A 16332-nucleotide genomic window follows, 5' to 3' on the forward strand; every position below is an offset into this window, starting at 1 on the left:
TGGCACCTGGCTTCTCTTGATTTATTTTTCAAAGTGCTTTATATATTGTGGATCTTAATGTTTTTATGGTTTTAGACTTTCATCTATTTGTTTGTTTTGAGATGGGGAATCTTACCAACTTGCCCAGTTTGTTACCCAATTTGTATAGTCAAGGAATCCTATCACCTCAGGCCTCCAAATAGCTGGGATTACAGGTGTACACCAACACACCTGGCTGAGCTTTTCAACTTACACAAATTCTACCACATTATTTTAAAATAAAAACCGAAAACTTTTGTGGTTTTGGCATAGTGTGATCTAATACAAAGCAAAATACAGCAATATTTTCTTCCAGCCTGGGGAAAAAGTAGCCTTGGGGTATGGGCAAATTAAAGAGGAAAGTTTCAATGGTAGTTTTGACTCTAGAAAGTTTATGAACATAAACTTAAGTCCTGGATAAGATGTTGTTCTAGTGTTGTGTTTTGTTTTGGTACCACAGATTGAACTCAGTAGCACTTAACCACTGAGCCTTTTTTTATTTTGAGGAAGTTTCTCAATATCTCACTAAGTTACTGAGGATGGCTACAAACTTGAAATCCTCCTGCCTTAGCCTCCCAAGTTACTGGGATTGCAGGTGTGCTTCACTTCGATCAGCTAGTGTTTGTTAGAGATAAATGTGCTCTTTAACAGTAGGGTTATGTCTTGATAAAGCCATCTTGATAAAGTTGAAAATATTATATGTAAGTCAAACATGCATCTAGTATGTGTAACCTGCTGAATATCATAGATTAGCTTATCCTACCTTAAATGTATTTTTTTTTTTTTTAATTTTTAGTGGTGCTGGGGATTGAACCAGGTTACAGTGAGTCAAGTACTCTACCAACTGAGCTATACCCCAGCCAATTCTAACTGAAATGTGCTCAGAACATTTAAATTAAGACTACAATTGAGCATTTCCCGAGAGTATCATTAACCCTGGAAAATATTAAAACTCAGTTTTCAAAATATGGTTTCTACTGGGTACCTATCACTTTTGCACCATTGTAAATTAAGTGAAAAAAGTCTTAAATTGAGGATACTGTCTATATTTCCACCCAAGCCTTTTTGTTTGTTATTTAACTTTATAGACAAGTTTTCTTCATGAATAAGTTTAATTTTTATGTTACTGTTATTCTTTACTCTTTGGTGTCTGGGTTTTGCTGATTAGGATTAACAATGTCTTCCCCTAGAGGACAAGATTTTGCTGTGGTCTCCTATTCTACACTATTATAATAATCTAACCTTTTGATTTGTTTTAATATATTTAGTTTCTCCCTAAACAATTCTCCCTCACAGTGAGTCAAATTTTTTTGTTGCTGTTATGTATGTCTCATTCATATCTTGTCTATAGAAACTAAAAGACAAATAAAATCAATAAAGAATTTTAACCCACAACCTTAGCAGCAGTCAGTTCTGAAAGGAAATGAGAATTGTGAGAGTTACCAAGCACAAACTGTTGAAGTTCCTTGATATTACATTTACTAAGGCAGACTTTTGTTTTCTAGAGTATCCTGAGATACTCCTGAATTCTGCATTTCATGGTATCATAAGTAAACTAGTACTGTAGCTCTGGTCTATATTTCTGGAGGGCATTAGTAAAGTGGGTTTCCTTGGCAGATTCCTGTTTTGAGTGATAGATTCAAACTCATCCTTCAATCGAAGTAAAATTTCCTGTAACATTAGGTACTTCAGGATTAATGGACTATACAAATATACAGATATCAGTGTAGAAATACATAGGTTTTTTTATATGCTTAGATTTAGGTTACAGTCCCTCCCATCCTTTGGTACTGAGGACTGAACCCAGAGGTGCTAATACTGAGCCACATCCCTAGCCCTCTTTTCATATTTTATTTAGAGACAGGATCTCACTGAGTTGCTAAGTGCCTCGCTGAGTTACTGAGGCTGGCTTTGATCCTCCTGTCTCAGCCTCCCTAGATGCTGGGATTACAGGTGTGTGCCACCATGCCTGGCCAGGTGACCAGTCTTAATATAAAGTTTTATATTAACTCTTGGCATGTAATATTTACCCCCATATGGTCAGACCAACAAACACTTATTAAGTCATAAGCATATCTTGTTTCATATTTGATGCCATTAACTATTGTTGCACAGTCTATTGGACACCACTTTCTTATTATTTAAAATAGTATTTGAAAGTTTTTTTTTTTCCTTTAACATTTTCCATGAAGTATTATGATTGTCCCTACATCTATTAAGGTTGATTCTTAATTTAAGAGATACATGGAAAAGCCAGGTGCTGTGGTGCATGGGCATAGTATCAGCTACTCAGGAAGCTGAGGCTAGAGTATTGCAAGTTTGTGACTAGCCTGGGCAATTTAGTGAGACCCTGTCTCAATTTAAAAATAAAAAGGGGCTGTGAATGTAGCTCAGTGATAGTGTTTTCACATCAGATGCACAAAGCTTTGCGTTTAATACCAGTACAACAAAAATTTAAAAGAGATAACACATACAGAAATATCCTCTATCTAAAGCTAAGAGATACCATAGATAAAAACTGAGCACGGTGAGTGCTGAGCACGGTGGCACATGCCTGTAATTCCAGCACCTTGGAGGATCTTGAGTTCAAAGCCAGCCTCAGCAATTTAACGAGGCCCTAAGTAACTCAGTGAGACCCTGTCATTAAATAAAATGCAAAATTGGGCTGGAGATGTGGCTTAGTGGTCGAGTGCCCCTGAGTTCAATCCTCGGTACAAAAAATAAAAGACTATAACTATTTTGGTTTTTTCTTGAGTATTCTTGAACTTTATAAGGCCACTATAACCATTTTACTCCCCCATTATAGCTTCCTTATGACTTCCACAACTGATGGTAAATACAGCACCTTTTCTTCTGTTTTGTTTGGGGGTTTTTTGTTTGTTTTTTTTTGGTACTGGGGATTGAACCCAGAAGTTTTTTACCACTGAGCTGAAACCCGGCCCTTTCTATTTTGAGACAGTCTCACCAAGTTGCTGAGGCTGTCCTTGAAATTTTGATACTACTGCCTCCGCCTTCTGAGACATTGGGGTTATATGAGTGTGCCACTATGCCTGCTTAGCACATTTTCTTAAAGATTTATAGTACCATTATCGTATCATATATAACACCACACTTAGAAGCTTCTCAGCTTGTAGAGTATTAGTAAGTCCCTTCATTAAGCAGAAAGTACCATTTGTGCATAAAATAAGACAGATTTTGATAAAATATTTTTCCATTGGTACATAATAAACTGCCATTAGGCTATTTATTTATTTATTTTTAAAGGGATTGAACCTTGGGGTGCTTAACCACTGACCTACATCCCCCCCCCCTTTTTTAAAGATTTTCTGTTTTACTTGTATATGGACACAGTACCTTTATTTTGTTTATTTTTTTATTTGGTACTGAGGATTGAACCCAGTGCCTCACACATGCTAGGTGAGCTTTCTACCACTGAGCCCCAGTCCCAACCCACATTCCTATTTTGAGATGGGATGTTGCCAGGCCTGGCCTCTCTTTGCACCTCTCAGCCTCTGGAGTCACTGGAACTACAGGCATGAGCCACTATACCCAGCTCAGTCAGTCCTTTTCAGATCACTATAACCTCATAGTGCTTTTTAAATTCTTTTGTGAGTTTTATGTTTCATATCTTTATCCATGGCTGCTGCAAAAATGAGGGAAATACCCATCCAGAGCAGAAATTTTTATCCATTTTATGTATTTGGGTTTCACCTAAATTTTTGTTTAGGGTTTAGGAGGTATTGAGCTACCAGAAAAAAATAAATTCTAAAATTTGTGCTGTAAAACTAATCTTATGACCTGTATCAAAACCGGGCTTTATAAGGTGAAATGATCTCATTACCACATTGTTGTCTTTTGCAGGGTTGCATGAACCCATGGGTTCTTACCCACTGAACTACATCCCCAGCCTTTTTTACTTTTTTGTTGTGAGATAGGGTCTGGCTAAGTTTCATAGGGCCTTGCTAATTTGCTGAGACTAAACTCAAATTTGTGATCCTCACACCTCAGCTGCTTGAGTTGCTAAGATTACAGGCATGCACCACCATGCCTGACTGTTAGGCAAGGAATAATTTATCCATTCATTAGTTGCCCTTACTTATTTATATCATTTGTATTCTGTACGTTATAAACTTTTTTTTTTTTGGTTGTGATCTCATGCCAGTTCCTATATTTTTTAACTCCCCAAGTATTTTTCTTTTTTTTTCCTCTCTCTCTCTTAATCAAGGACCTCAGATAATGCTATATCACTGAGCTATACCTCCAGCTCCCAAATTACAAATTTCTTTAGGAAAAGAATGATAAATTTCTGTAATAAGCCTTCCCTCTGGTGAAAATGAATTCATAGTCCAAGCTAAGCGTGGTGGTGCATACCTGCAGTCCCAGCGGCTCAGGAGGCTGAGGCAGAGGGATTGTAAATTGAAAGCCAGCCTCAGTAAAGGCCAGGTGCTAAGCAAATCAGTGAGGCCCTGTCTCTAAATAAAATACAAAATAGGGTTGGGGATGTGGCTTAGTAGTTGAGTGTTTTTGAGTTCAATCTCCAGTACACACACCAAAAAAAAAAAAAAAAAAAAAAAACCACACACATATACACACACACATATACATACATACATTTATTTATTTGGCATAAACCCAGTCTGGTTTATGCCAAAACTTGAGTCTGTTTAATAACCTTATTGCAAGACATTTCTCTTTTTTGTAAAAACTGTTTTGTTTAGCTAAAGCAGTTTTCATGAGATGGTATATCTGATAGTTAAACCCTAAACCCTAGTTACAGTGTTAGGTGAATCTAGGTTTAATCCACATTTCTACCATTTACTTTTTCTATGGGGGGGGGGGACCACCAGGGATTGAACCCAGGGGCTCTTTATCTCTGAGCTATATCCCCAGTTTCTTTTATTTTTTATGTTTTATTTTTTGAGACATAATCTTGCCACGTTGCTGATGGATTCGCTAAGTTGCTGAGGATAGGCTCAAACTTGTGATCCTCATGCCTCAGCCTCTTGAGTCACTGGGATTACAGTCCTATGCCACTGTGTCTAGCTCACTACCATTTATGTTTGTGAACTCATTTCTAAACCCTCAGTTTTCTCATCTGTAAAATGAGAATAATAGTTTCTACTTCAGGCATATTAATAAGTGTTTAGTGTGTAGCAGACATTTCTAAATGCTACACATATTTACTTATTTTAATCTGAGGATAAATATATAAGCAATATAATCCCAGGTTACAGTTGAGGAAATTGAAGTTCAGAGAAATTAAGTAATTTTGCCTTTGGTGTATGTAAAGTACCAAGCCCAATGCCTAGCATAGATTTAGCATTTACCATATTAGCTTTTTTATTAAAATGTGACTAGTCATTTTGAAGTTTCCAAATGTGTTATATTTTTAAGTAACTGACCTGCACAACATTCAAAGGATCTTCTGTGGCACTTTTTTTCTTTCCTCTTGTCTCCATAGCTCTTGGTGCTGGACAGGCATCTTTGTTTGGGAACAACCAACCTAAGATCGGAGGGCCTCTTGGTACAGGAGCCTTTGGGGCCCCTGGATTTAATACTACGACAGCTACTTTGGGCTTTGGCGCCCCCCAGGCCCCAATAGGTAAGTGTCAGTCACTTTAGAAGGCTTTACTCAGTTTACTTCTTGCTAATACTTTCTGACTTGGTTTTCTACATTACCCAGGTCGTATCCCTACCAATATTAAATAATCATGTAGTATAGAGGGTTTTCCCTGTTTCCTCATTCCTCGGCCCAGTTACTCTAAGAAACAACTTGTGTTACATTTTTAATTTATCTAGTGTGTAATTAAGTTCATATCATTAAGTGATATGCTATGTTTTAAGTCTATTTGAGAATTTAGCTTATTATTACCTCTACCTTTTTTGTTTGCTTTTTCCAGCATAACCGTTAAAACTAAACTTAGGGAATATAGTAAGCTTAGTTATCTATTGAAATATTTTACATACTTCATTCATTTGAATACTACTTTTCAGTTTGTGCAGGATCTTTGTTTTTTCGTTTTTTTTTTTTTAATTGGCAGTGGGTGGGATCAAACCTAGGGTCTCAAATATGCTAGGGAAATGCTCTCCCACTGATTACATCTCCAACCCTTTGCTGTTATCTTTCTACTATCTTAATTTATTTCTCACCCAAGAAAACTCTTATTTTTTAATTTAAATATCTTTTTAAAGAAAAACCTTTTCCACCAGAAATGGAAAACTGGTATTACCTGAAATAGAGTAATTGAGTTAGAAGGAAAAAGAGAAATTTGTTTGTATACCACTAAATTATTTCCTATACTCTTATGACATGTGCCACATTTTAAACCTTTGCAATTTAAGTTCAGTTCCGTTATACTTATAAATGTCAACTAGGTGATAGTGTTTTATCAAATGAGGATATTGATGCCCTACCGTACCCTTCTCTTTCCCACAATCTTTTTCCCATCTTCATTGCATACGTTCATTCATTCTTGTGTGTGTGTGTGTGGGGGGGGCACTGGGGACTAAGCCCAGGGCCTTGCATTTGCTGGGAAAGCTATCTACCACTGAGCTATATCCCCTGCCTTATTTATTTATTTATTTATTATTAAAATTTTTTTTTAATTGTAGTTGGACACAATATCTTTATTTTATTTATTTATTTTTATGTGGTGCTGAGGATCAAACCCAGGGCCCTGCACATGCTAGGCAAGCACCCTACCCCTGAGCCACAATCCCAGCCCCCTGCCTTTTTTATTTTGAGACAGGATCTTGCTAAGTATCCTAGGCTGACCTGGAATTTCTGATCCTTCTGTTTCCTCTTCCCAAGTAACTGGGATTACAGGTGTGTACCACTATGCCAGGCTCTATCTTTGTATTTTTATTTTGGTAAAATTGATATGTTCTGGGCTGGGGTTGTGGCTCAGATGTAGAGTGCTCGCCTAGCATGCATGAGGCACTGGGTTCAATCCTTAGCACCACATAAAAATAAAATAACGATATTGTGTCCACCTATTTCTAAAAAATAGATATTTAAAAAAATTTGATATGTTCTATCCTATAACTATTAACTATCCTCTGTTCTTTGGTTTAAAATAATTTAAAAGTTCACATGACCTGACCTTTTTTTTTTTTTTAATGACTTTTGAAAACATTACCACCCAAACAGGTACACATTCCTCATACAGGTTTTTCCCCCTAGAATTTCTTCTTTTAGGGGTGGGGGGAGGCAGATTACTGGTGATTGAACTCAGGAGAGGTTACCACTGAGCTTACTTAGATTTTTTCCCCCCCATACTTTGACAAAAAGTTTTAATACATTGCTGAAGCTGTCCTCAGCTTGTGATCCTGCTGCCTCAGCCTCCCAAGCTGCTGGAATTACAGGCGTGTAACACCATGCCCGGCAGGATTTTCCCCTTAAACTTACTCAGCGAGAAGTGCTGTGTCCTAAATTTTTCCTCTTAATTTCTTTCCTGATTTTCTGGAATTTATCTTCAAGTGAAGTACAATAAGGGATTAAACTCTGAATGCTTAACAGGTCTGAAAATAACTTCATTTATACCTCACAATTCAGTATTACAGAATTGTGATGTGAAAATTATTTATCCTTAGAAATTGACTTTACCTTTTTTGCAGTGACCATTATTGGCAGGACTGATGTCTGTCTTATTCTTGTAACCTGTTCCTCACATCCTCAAAAGCATTTAGGATTGTCCTTTTGTCCTGAAAGTTCATGATGTTTTGTTTAGACTTTTTCTGTTTTAATGTCTGTCAACTGTGTTTTTTTTTTTTTTTTTAAGAGGGAGAGGAGAGAGAGAATTTTAATATTTATTTTTTAGCTTTTCGGCAGACACAACATCTTTGTTTTTGTATGTGGTGTTGAGGATCGAACCGGGGCCACATGCATACCAGGCGAGCGCGCTACTGCTTGAGCCACATCCCCAGCCCCCGTTTCTTTCTTTTCTTTTTAAAAATATTTAATTTATTTATTTATTTTAGATATTTATTATGTCAACTGTGTTTCTACTTTCTATAAGCCTTTTGAATCTTTTTTTTTTTTTTTTTGAGAGAGAGAGAGAATTTTAATATTTATTTTTTAGTTTTCGACGGACACAACATCTTTGTTTGTATGTGGTGCTGAGGATTGAACCCGGGCCACACGCATGCCAGGCGAGCGCGCTACTGCTTGAGCCACATCCCCAGCCCCATCTATGAGCCTTTTGATTGTAAGATTTCTTTCTTGTTCTCTGAATATTCTTTTTTTTAAAGCATCTGATTCTAGATAACAGTTTTCATTGAAATGATATTTTTAAATTATTATTAAAATTTTCTTAGTGTTCCCCTGTTTCATCAGGATTTTGGGAGGGGGCTTTTGTTGTTAATATTTTTGAGCTACATCTTCATCCTCTTATATTTTTTTACTTTGATACAGGGTCTTGCTAAGTTGCTGAGGCTGGCCTTGAAATTGACAATCCTTCTTCCTCAGATTCCAGAGATGCTGGCATTATGGGCATATGCCTACCAAGCGTAGCTTATTTTTTGTTTTGATCCTAGTGCTTGATGATTGTTTCCATGAATACTTAGGAATAAAATACTAATTTAAACAATACTGACAACTTTGTGTATTTGGGTAAGGCTTGTTTACCAATATTTCACTTTAGGATATGTAGCCTGGAAACCAACTATTATCCAAAGGTCCTCTAAATGTTAGAATGCTAAATTCTTAGTTCTGGGATGATGCCATTATATTAGTTGTCCTTGTCCTTTCCTTATGTTGTCTTAGTTCTGTCATACTCTGATGTTTTTGACCTATCTTTTGAGCATCGGGTTAATCAGGAGGATGATAGTAGATAGTTTTTTAAATAGACTATTCATTAATCTTTCCCTCCTATTTTCAGTCTCTATTCATCAAACCTGGTAATATTGTCCCTAGTCTTCTGGGATTCTTCCATGGATCTTTCATACTCCATTTGATTCTAATTCCCTTTAAGAATATTCTAAGCTGTAATTTCCTCTATCCTGCTTTGTCATTCCTTTGTCCACTTCTTTCCCCTAAAAATTTGTTAATATTTTCTCATCTGTTCATTTGCTTTTTAAAAAAAATTATAGTTGTTAATGAACCTTTATTTTATTTACTTATTTATATGTGGTGCTGATAATCAAATCCAGTGCTGCGAATAAAGTACTCTACTGCTGAGCCTACAACTCCAGCCCTTTGTTTTTGTTGTTGTTGTTGTTGTGAGTTTATATAGATATATTTTCTTTTTTAAAAAACCATAGATTTTAATGAAGTATTTGGAGAGAAAAGGTAAATTAAAATTTTAATTGATCTCTGTGTGAACTTTAGAATTGTCTTTATCATTAAAGATATTTTGGTTTTATTTCTTTTCCTTATCTTTGGTTGTTTTCAGTAGAAGGAGGTAGTATAAATACTGTAATCCTGCCATTTTTTTAATGCCATTATACATGAGCTCTCTTTTTTTTTTTTTTTTTTTTTGCATTACAATTCTTAATACACCTTTATACCACCATTTATCATATCTCTGATTATATATATAAGGTATGTTGACACCAAATTCATATCTTCATACATGCATTTTGTATAATGATGAGGGTCTCTTTCCACCATCCATGCTACTATACCCCTTCTCCCTCCCTTAATACTGCCATTTTTACTTGGACTTTTTGACTGGTTTTTAATGATCTATATATTTTTCCTAAGCCAATTACAAGTTCCTGATATAAGAATTTAATATTATAGTTTTTATATTAATATTACTGTTCACTCAGAAGTAACTATTGATTTTAGAATGTAACTCTTTGTACTACTGAATCTTAGTTGGAAGATATTTTAGAGCTTTTGTGAGTTCACCCTTATTGTTCCATCTGTTCAGGCTCATTAGACAACTAAACTAGCCTCCATAGACTTTGCACCCAGTAGTGCTTCTTGTATCTCCTAAAGCTAAGAAAAACAAGACTGATATAATTCCTTTGTGGAACCCTATTATCTTTCTTCCAAATAAAACATCATGAGTTTCTTCTGTGTTATTAAAAGACTTGTTTTTTTTTTTTGTATTTTTTCCTGTACCTGTAATCATTTGGTCACAATTTAGTCCTTTAGTTATGTTTTTAAATTGTTAGGACAAGAATGGAGTATAACACAAGTAGTAGCTTAATCAGTGCTTGCTTGTTTATATTTTTGCCAACTTAATCAGCTCTGTTTTCTGTATTTTTTAATAATACTCTTAACATAAAATTTCATATTTATAATATTAAAAAATGTGTTTATACACTTTCCTAATTATTTGGGTTTGTTAAAGGAAGTTTTATTTTGTTTTGTTTTATACTCAGGATTTAAATTCAGGAGCACTCCACCAAGAGCCATATCCTTGGCCCTACTTTATGTTTTATTTAGAGATAGGGTCTCACTGAATTGCTTAGCACTTCGCAGTTGCTAAGGCTGGCTTTGAACTCACAATCCTCCTGCCTCAGCCTCCCAAGCCACTAGAATTACAGGGGTTCGCTACTTCATACCCCCACCCCCTTTTTGAGCCAGTGCAGATAGTGTGGCCTATACTAATTATAATGTGGGATTAGTTATTAGTGGTCAAAGTTGATAAATGGCTCTCAATTAACAAAATGACTAATAAAGATTAAGAGCTCTCTAAAAATTTTTCTTAAAAAGTCTCCTTGTATAGGTCCCACAATAACACTGTGCTGTGTTGTTTGTAATACTGGTATCAAAAGAGACTTTTTAATATACTTTTTATATCACTGAGTGCTAAGCAACTCTGAGACCCTGTCTCCAAATAAAATACAAATAGGACCAGGGATATCACTCAGTGGTGGAGTGACCTCTGAGTTCAAATCCCAGGTACTTGCTTGCCTGTGGTGTCAAAATGCGTTTAGGAAGTTTCTGAATACAGATGATTTGTTCTGTGTTCTTTAAATTGACTTCTGAATTTCAATATCCTAAGCAAATTTGTACTCTCTATATGTCAACATAGAATCTTTCAGTATTTAATGAGTATATCCAATCTAAACAAAGTTTCATTTGACTAAAGTGGATGTACTCCTCCTCTATTTTCATTTATTTAGCTGTAGCTACCTATTCTTGTTTTTGTTGTTGTTACTTCAGTTGATTTGGGGGGGGGGGCAATATTTAGGATTGAACTCAGGAGCACTCAACCACTGAGCCACATCCCAGCCAAAGTTTGTATTTTATTTAGAGACTGTCGCAGCGAGTTGCTTAGCACCTCACTTTTGCTGAGGCTTACGTTGAATTCACCTCAGCCTCCTAAGCCGCTTGGATTATAGGCGTGCGACACTGCGCCCAACTTGATTTTGTTTTTTTCCTTCCATTTTGAGAAATTTCAAAACGTTTTGTTTTTGGCACTCCTTTAAGGTGAATTATCACAATATATTTTGACCTTAGCCTATTTCTAAATGTTTTTAAAGGGAAAAAAATAATATTTTTTATTTCTAAAATGAGTTGTTATTTGTTATTTAATTAGTATTTTTTGGAATTATCTTGCAAAGAGGTTTCTTCACCAGTGTGTTGCAGGTGGGTTTTTTTTTTTAATGATTTGTACAATTATAGGTCATGCATATAGTCTTCATTCTTCCTTTTGTTCACTGAAACTTATAAAAGTTCTCTGCAACTTATAAAAAATATTTCTTATGAGAGAAGGGGCTGGAATGTGGATTGGTGGTAGAGCGCTTGCATAGCATGTGTGAGGAGGCACTGGGTTTGATCCCCAGCGCCACTTAAAATTTAAAAAATGAAATAAAGGTATTAAAAAATATTTATTTATTTATTTATTTATTTTTTTTTTTAAAGAGAGAGTGAGAGGTGAGAGAGGAGAGAGAGAGAGAGAATTTTTAATATTTATTTTTTAGTTCTCGGCGGACACAACATCTTTGTTGGTATGTGGTGCAGAGGATTGAACCCGGGCCGCACACATGCCAGGCGAGCGCGCTACCGCTTGAGCCACATCCCCAGCCCCTTAAAAAATATTTAAAAGAAAATAATAATATGAGAAAAATTACACTAGGTAGTCCTTTTTACCTTTTGATGTATTAAATATAAGTAATAAATAAATAAGAATGTCTTAATAATTTTCATTGCTTGCATGCTGCCATCTTTGTAGTTTTTAGTGCACTGCCCCCCGCTGTCCCCCCAAAAAATTACTTTTTTGGAAGGGGGATTTGCTGGGATTGCACCCAGGGCCTCGTGCATGCTAAGCACACACACTACCACTAAGCTATGCTTCTAGCCCATTTAAAACTTTTGTTTGTTTGTTTTTTTGCTTTTGGTGGTACTAGGGCTTGAACTTGGTACTTCATATTCTACCATTCAGCTGCATCTTTATCCCCTTTTATTTTTTGAGACTGGGACTTGCTGCATTGCTCCTGCTAGCCTTGAATTTGTGATCTTCCGGCCTCAGCCTCCCAAGTAACTGGGATTATGGGTGTGTGCCACTGGCTTAAAAAAAAAAAAAAAAAATATATATATATATATACACACACACACACAGGAATTTTCATTTATTAAATAATTAGATAATGTGCAGGGAACACTTGGGAATATTTCTGTTTTATTTCCAATTTAATTGTGTCCTTGGATTAAATTTCTGTAGTTGAAATTAATTGATTAAAAATAATCCCATTGACTCAGTAGGCCATAGCAGGAGAATCACAAGTTAAAGGACAGGCTGGACAACCTAGTGAGATCCTGTCTCAAAATTAAAAGAACTGGGGATGTAGCTCAGGGGTAGAACATCCCTGGATTCAATCTCTAGTACTACTAAAAATTATAAGTAAAAATGATAAAAGCAGTACTTGATCTATATCTTGTCATTCTTTCTTTTAGACAGATTAAATTAATCTTAATTAATGTTAATTATTAAGATTAATAATTAACATTAATTATTAATGTTAATCATTAATCTTAATTAATGTTAATTATTATAATTATTAATGTTAATTAATTAATGTTAATTAATCTTAATTAATGTTAATCTTAATTAATGTTTCTAGAGGCCAAAGACTATAACTTTTTATAATGTTGTGCCATTGATAGTAAGGTAGATATAAAATATTTCTTCAAAGTTGTTTTAATTTGCATTTTTTTTATTAATAGTGACAATGGATACCTTCTAAATGAATTTTTATGTGTAATATTCCTTATGAAATTGGCTCTTAATGTCTTTAACTATGTTATTTATGATTTTTTTTTTTCAGTTTTCTTTCCTCAACCAGTAGTGCCAATAGTGAATCTGAATATTTCGAAGACTATTATCTCCAAATAGAGAACTGCGTACTCTACTATAAATACATTGTATCTTTGGACTGACATTTTTTCCCCTTTCTTTTTTTTGAAAAGCTCTGACAGATCCAAATGCTACTGCTGCCCAACAGGCTGTTCTCCAACAACACCTTAATAGTTTAACATACTCACCTTTTGGAGACTCCCCTCTCTTCCGGAATCCTATGTCAGACCCTAAGAAGAAAGAAGAGGTAAAATTTTTTTTTCTTTTTTTTGGAGAATACTGAAAAAGAAGGTATTTATTCATTAGAGGTATCACAGTTATACACATTTCCTAGTAAAGTATATGCCGTGTTAGAGCTTTGTATTTTGATGTTTAACATCGTAAGTAAGTAGAGATGCAGGTTGTTAGCAAGGTGGGTTCTAGTGAGATCTGTCTCAAAATAGAATATAAAAAGGGTTGGAGATGTAGACCAATGGTAAATTGTCCCTGGGTAAAATCCCCAGTACCCTTGCCCCAAAACAAAATGAAAAACTAACAAACCTCAGCCCTGCCCTTCAGTCAACTGATTACTCCATTTGTCATGCTGCCTTCCAGATACAGAATAAATAATTACTGCTGACCTAGGGAAAAGCATACAAAAATGTGTCTTTAGGGCTGTGGATGTGGCTCAAGTGGTAGCGCGTTCGCCTGGCACGCGTGGGGCGCTGGGTTCGATCCTCAGCACCACATAAAATAAAATAAAAGATGTTGTGTCCACTGAAAAATAAATATTAAAAAAAAATTCTCTCTCTATTTAAAAAAAGAAAAAAAGAAATATTGTCATCCTTGTTTTAAAGAATGAAACTGTTAGAAGCTAAATTCTCTTATGAGATAAATGGACAGGGCAAATTAATAATATGTGGTATTAATCCATTTTAATTATAAAGTACTTTGCAAATCCAGTATCTCAGTGGCATTATTTATTCATATATTTATTTAGTACCAGGGATTGAACTTAGGGATACTTAATTACTGAACCACATCCCTAGCTCGTTTTATTTTTGAGACAGTGTCTTATTAAGTTGCTTAGGGACTTGCTAAGTTGCTGAGGATTGCTTTGAACTTGCAAACCTCCTGCCTCAGGTGTGTGCCACCACACAGTTTCTCCAGTAGTATTTTTAAAAATGTCAGACAAATTAGTCCAAATGGGGGCTGGGAGCTCAGTTACAGAGAAAAATAGTTCCATTCACATGTGTAAATACATAGAATATTTGATGTTAACAGCTTTGTTTTAAGGGAGCTGCAACTTCAAGAGAAATCTATCAGGTATGCCAGAACTTAGGTTTGAATTCTGTCATCTGATTTTTAAAGCCAGTGCCAACTTTTGAATTAAACTAGATTGTCCTCTGATGCTTTTCTTTTGTTTTTCAGAGATTGAAACCAACAAATCCAGCAGCCCAGAAGGCTCTTACTACACCTACTCATTATAAATTGACACCCCGACCTGCCACCAGAGTTCGTCCAAAGGCTTTACAAACAACAGGCACAGCCAAATCACAGCTCTTTGATGGGCTGGATGATGATGAACCATCCCTAGCCAATGGAGCATTCATGCCTAAGTGAGTTTATTTTACAAACAATGTAAAATAAGATTATTTAAATTACTACAAATATAATACAGTTTACTTAAAAAAAGAGAGAGAGAGAAGAAAACCCAAGATATCACAGAATAAAAATGATTCAGTTACTCATGGTTGATGTAAAAATGTTTTGATAGATATGTTTCTGGTTTTACAAATGCAAATTTTAATTTTGTTTTTTCCAGGAATTAGTACTCTTTTTGTCTCTTTATAAACAGATGGTCAGGGGACTGAGGCTGTAGCTCAGTGGTGGAATACTTGCCTAGCATCCAGTAGGCCCTCGGTTCTTTCCCCTGGCCACTATAAAACCAGCAAAGAAAAAAGAGGCCAAATTAAGAATCTGTTTTTCTCTCTTTATCTTTCTTTCTTTTTTAATTTCCCAGAATTGAGAATATATACACAGATAAATAGAACCAACAATAAAGCACATAGACATACACACACAAAAAAAAAATAAATACAGGAAAGTATGTAGAGGAGTTATTAATGAACTTTTCTCCAAGTATATTCTGATAATCTACAGTAAAAAGCTGAAGAAAATTATACACCAAACCATTAACAGCATTTAACATCAGCAGAAAGAATATTAGGGTATTTCTTTTCTGGATTATTTTTTTAGATAAATAGCAGACACATAGTAGGCTTTTTAAAAAGAACATGTACTTTAATCAGAAAAACAATAAGGTGAGCATTTTTTCTTTTGGTAATCTTTGGTTTTTTTTTTTTTTTTTTGAGAATTTTTTTTTTTTTTTTTTTTTTTTTTTTTTTTTTTTTTTTTTAAAGAGAGAGTGAGAGAGGAGAGAGAGAGAGGGAATTTTTTAATATTTAGTTTTCAGCAGACACAACATCTTTGTATGTGGTGCTGAGGATCGAACCCGGGCCGCACGCATGCCAGGCGAGCGCGCTACCGCTTGAGCCACATCCCCAGCCCCGAGAATTTTTAATATTTATTTTTTTTAGTTCTCGGCGGACACAACATCTTTGTTGGTATGTGGTGCTAAGGATCGAACCCGGGCCGCACGCATGCCAGGCAAGCGCGCTACCGCTTGAGCCACATCCCCAGCCCTCTTTTGGTAATCTTTGGATAACAAATGAGAATTCATTACTTACAATTCTTGGCTCATGAATGTTAATAAAATTTAAAAAATTACAAATTTTTTTTCTTAGCATGTGGTAAGATGGAAAGTCTGCTTTTACACATTTCTTAGAATAATAGTGATTTATTATTTTGAAAGCAAGGAATCTGTATTAATCACAGGTATGTCCTGGTATTTTCCACACTGCTTTACACATAGAATGTAAAGAGGGCATGGACACATTATTGTGTCCATCAGATCAGTAGTTCTCAGGGCAGTTTCACGAGGTCTTATTAGGATTAGGGTGGGAAGGGGCATGATTTATAATTTTTTTTTCCTTCATATTAGGGATTGAACCCTGAGCTG

The 16332-nt window shown here is 35.4% G+C and overlaps 1 protein-coding gene across 4 annotated transcripts in view; it reads left to right on the forward strand.

The window, feature by feature from the left end:
• Nup98 (nucleoporin 98 and 96 precursor) overlaps positions 1 to 16332 on the forward strand; it is a 109054-nt gene that overhangs the window by 37721 nt on the left and 55001 nt on the right. For all 4 annotated transcript variants that reach the window (XM_026400905.2, XM_026400906.2, XM_026400908.2 and 1 more), the window contains 3 exons: positions 5480 to 5620; positions 13385 to 13518; positions 14682 to 14869. In XM_026400905.2, the coding sequence (XP_026256690.1) occupies positions 5480 to 5620; positions 13385 to 13518; positions 14682 to 14869 (463 nt within the window). The remainder of the gene's footprint in view (positions 1 to 5479; positions 5621 to 13384; positions 13519 to 14681; positions 14870 to 16332) is intronic.

Source organism: Urocitellus parryii, chromosome 4 (assembly GCF_045843805.1).
Source record: "Urocitellus parryii isolate mUroPar1 chromosome 4, mUroPar1.hap1, whole genome shotgun sequence".
Classification (NCBI taxonomy): domain Eukaryota; kingdom Metazoa; phylum Chordata; class Mammalia; order Rodentia; family Sciuridae; genus Urocitellus; species Urocitellus parryii.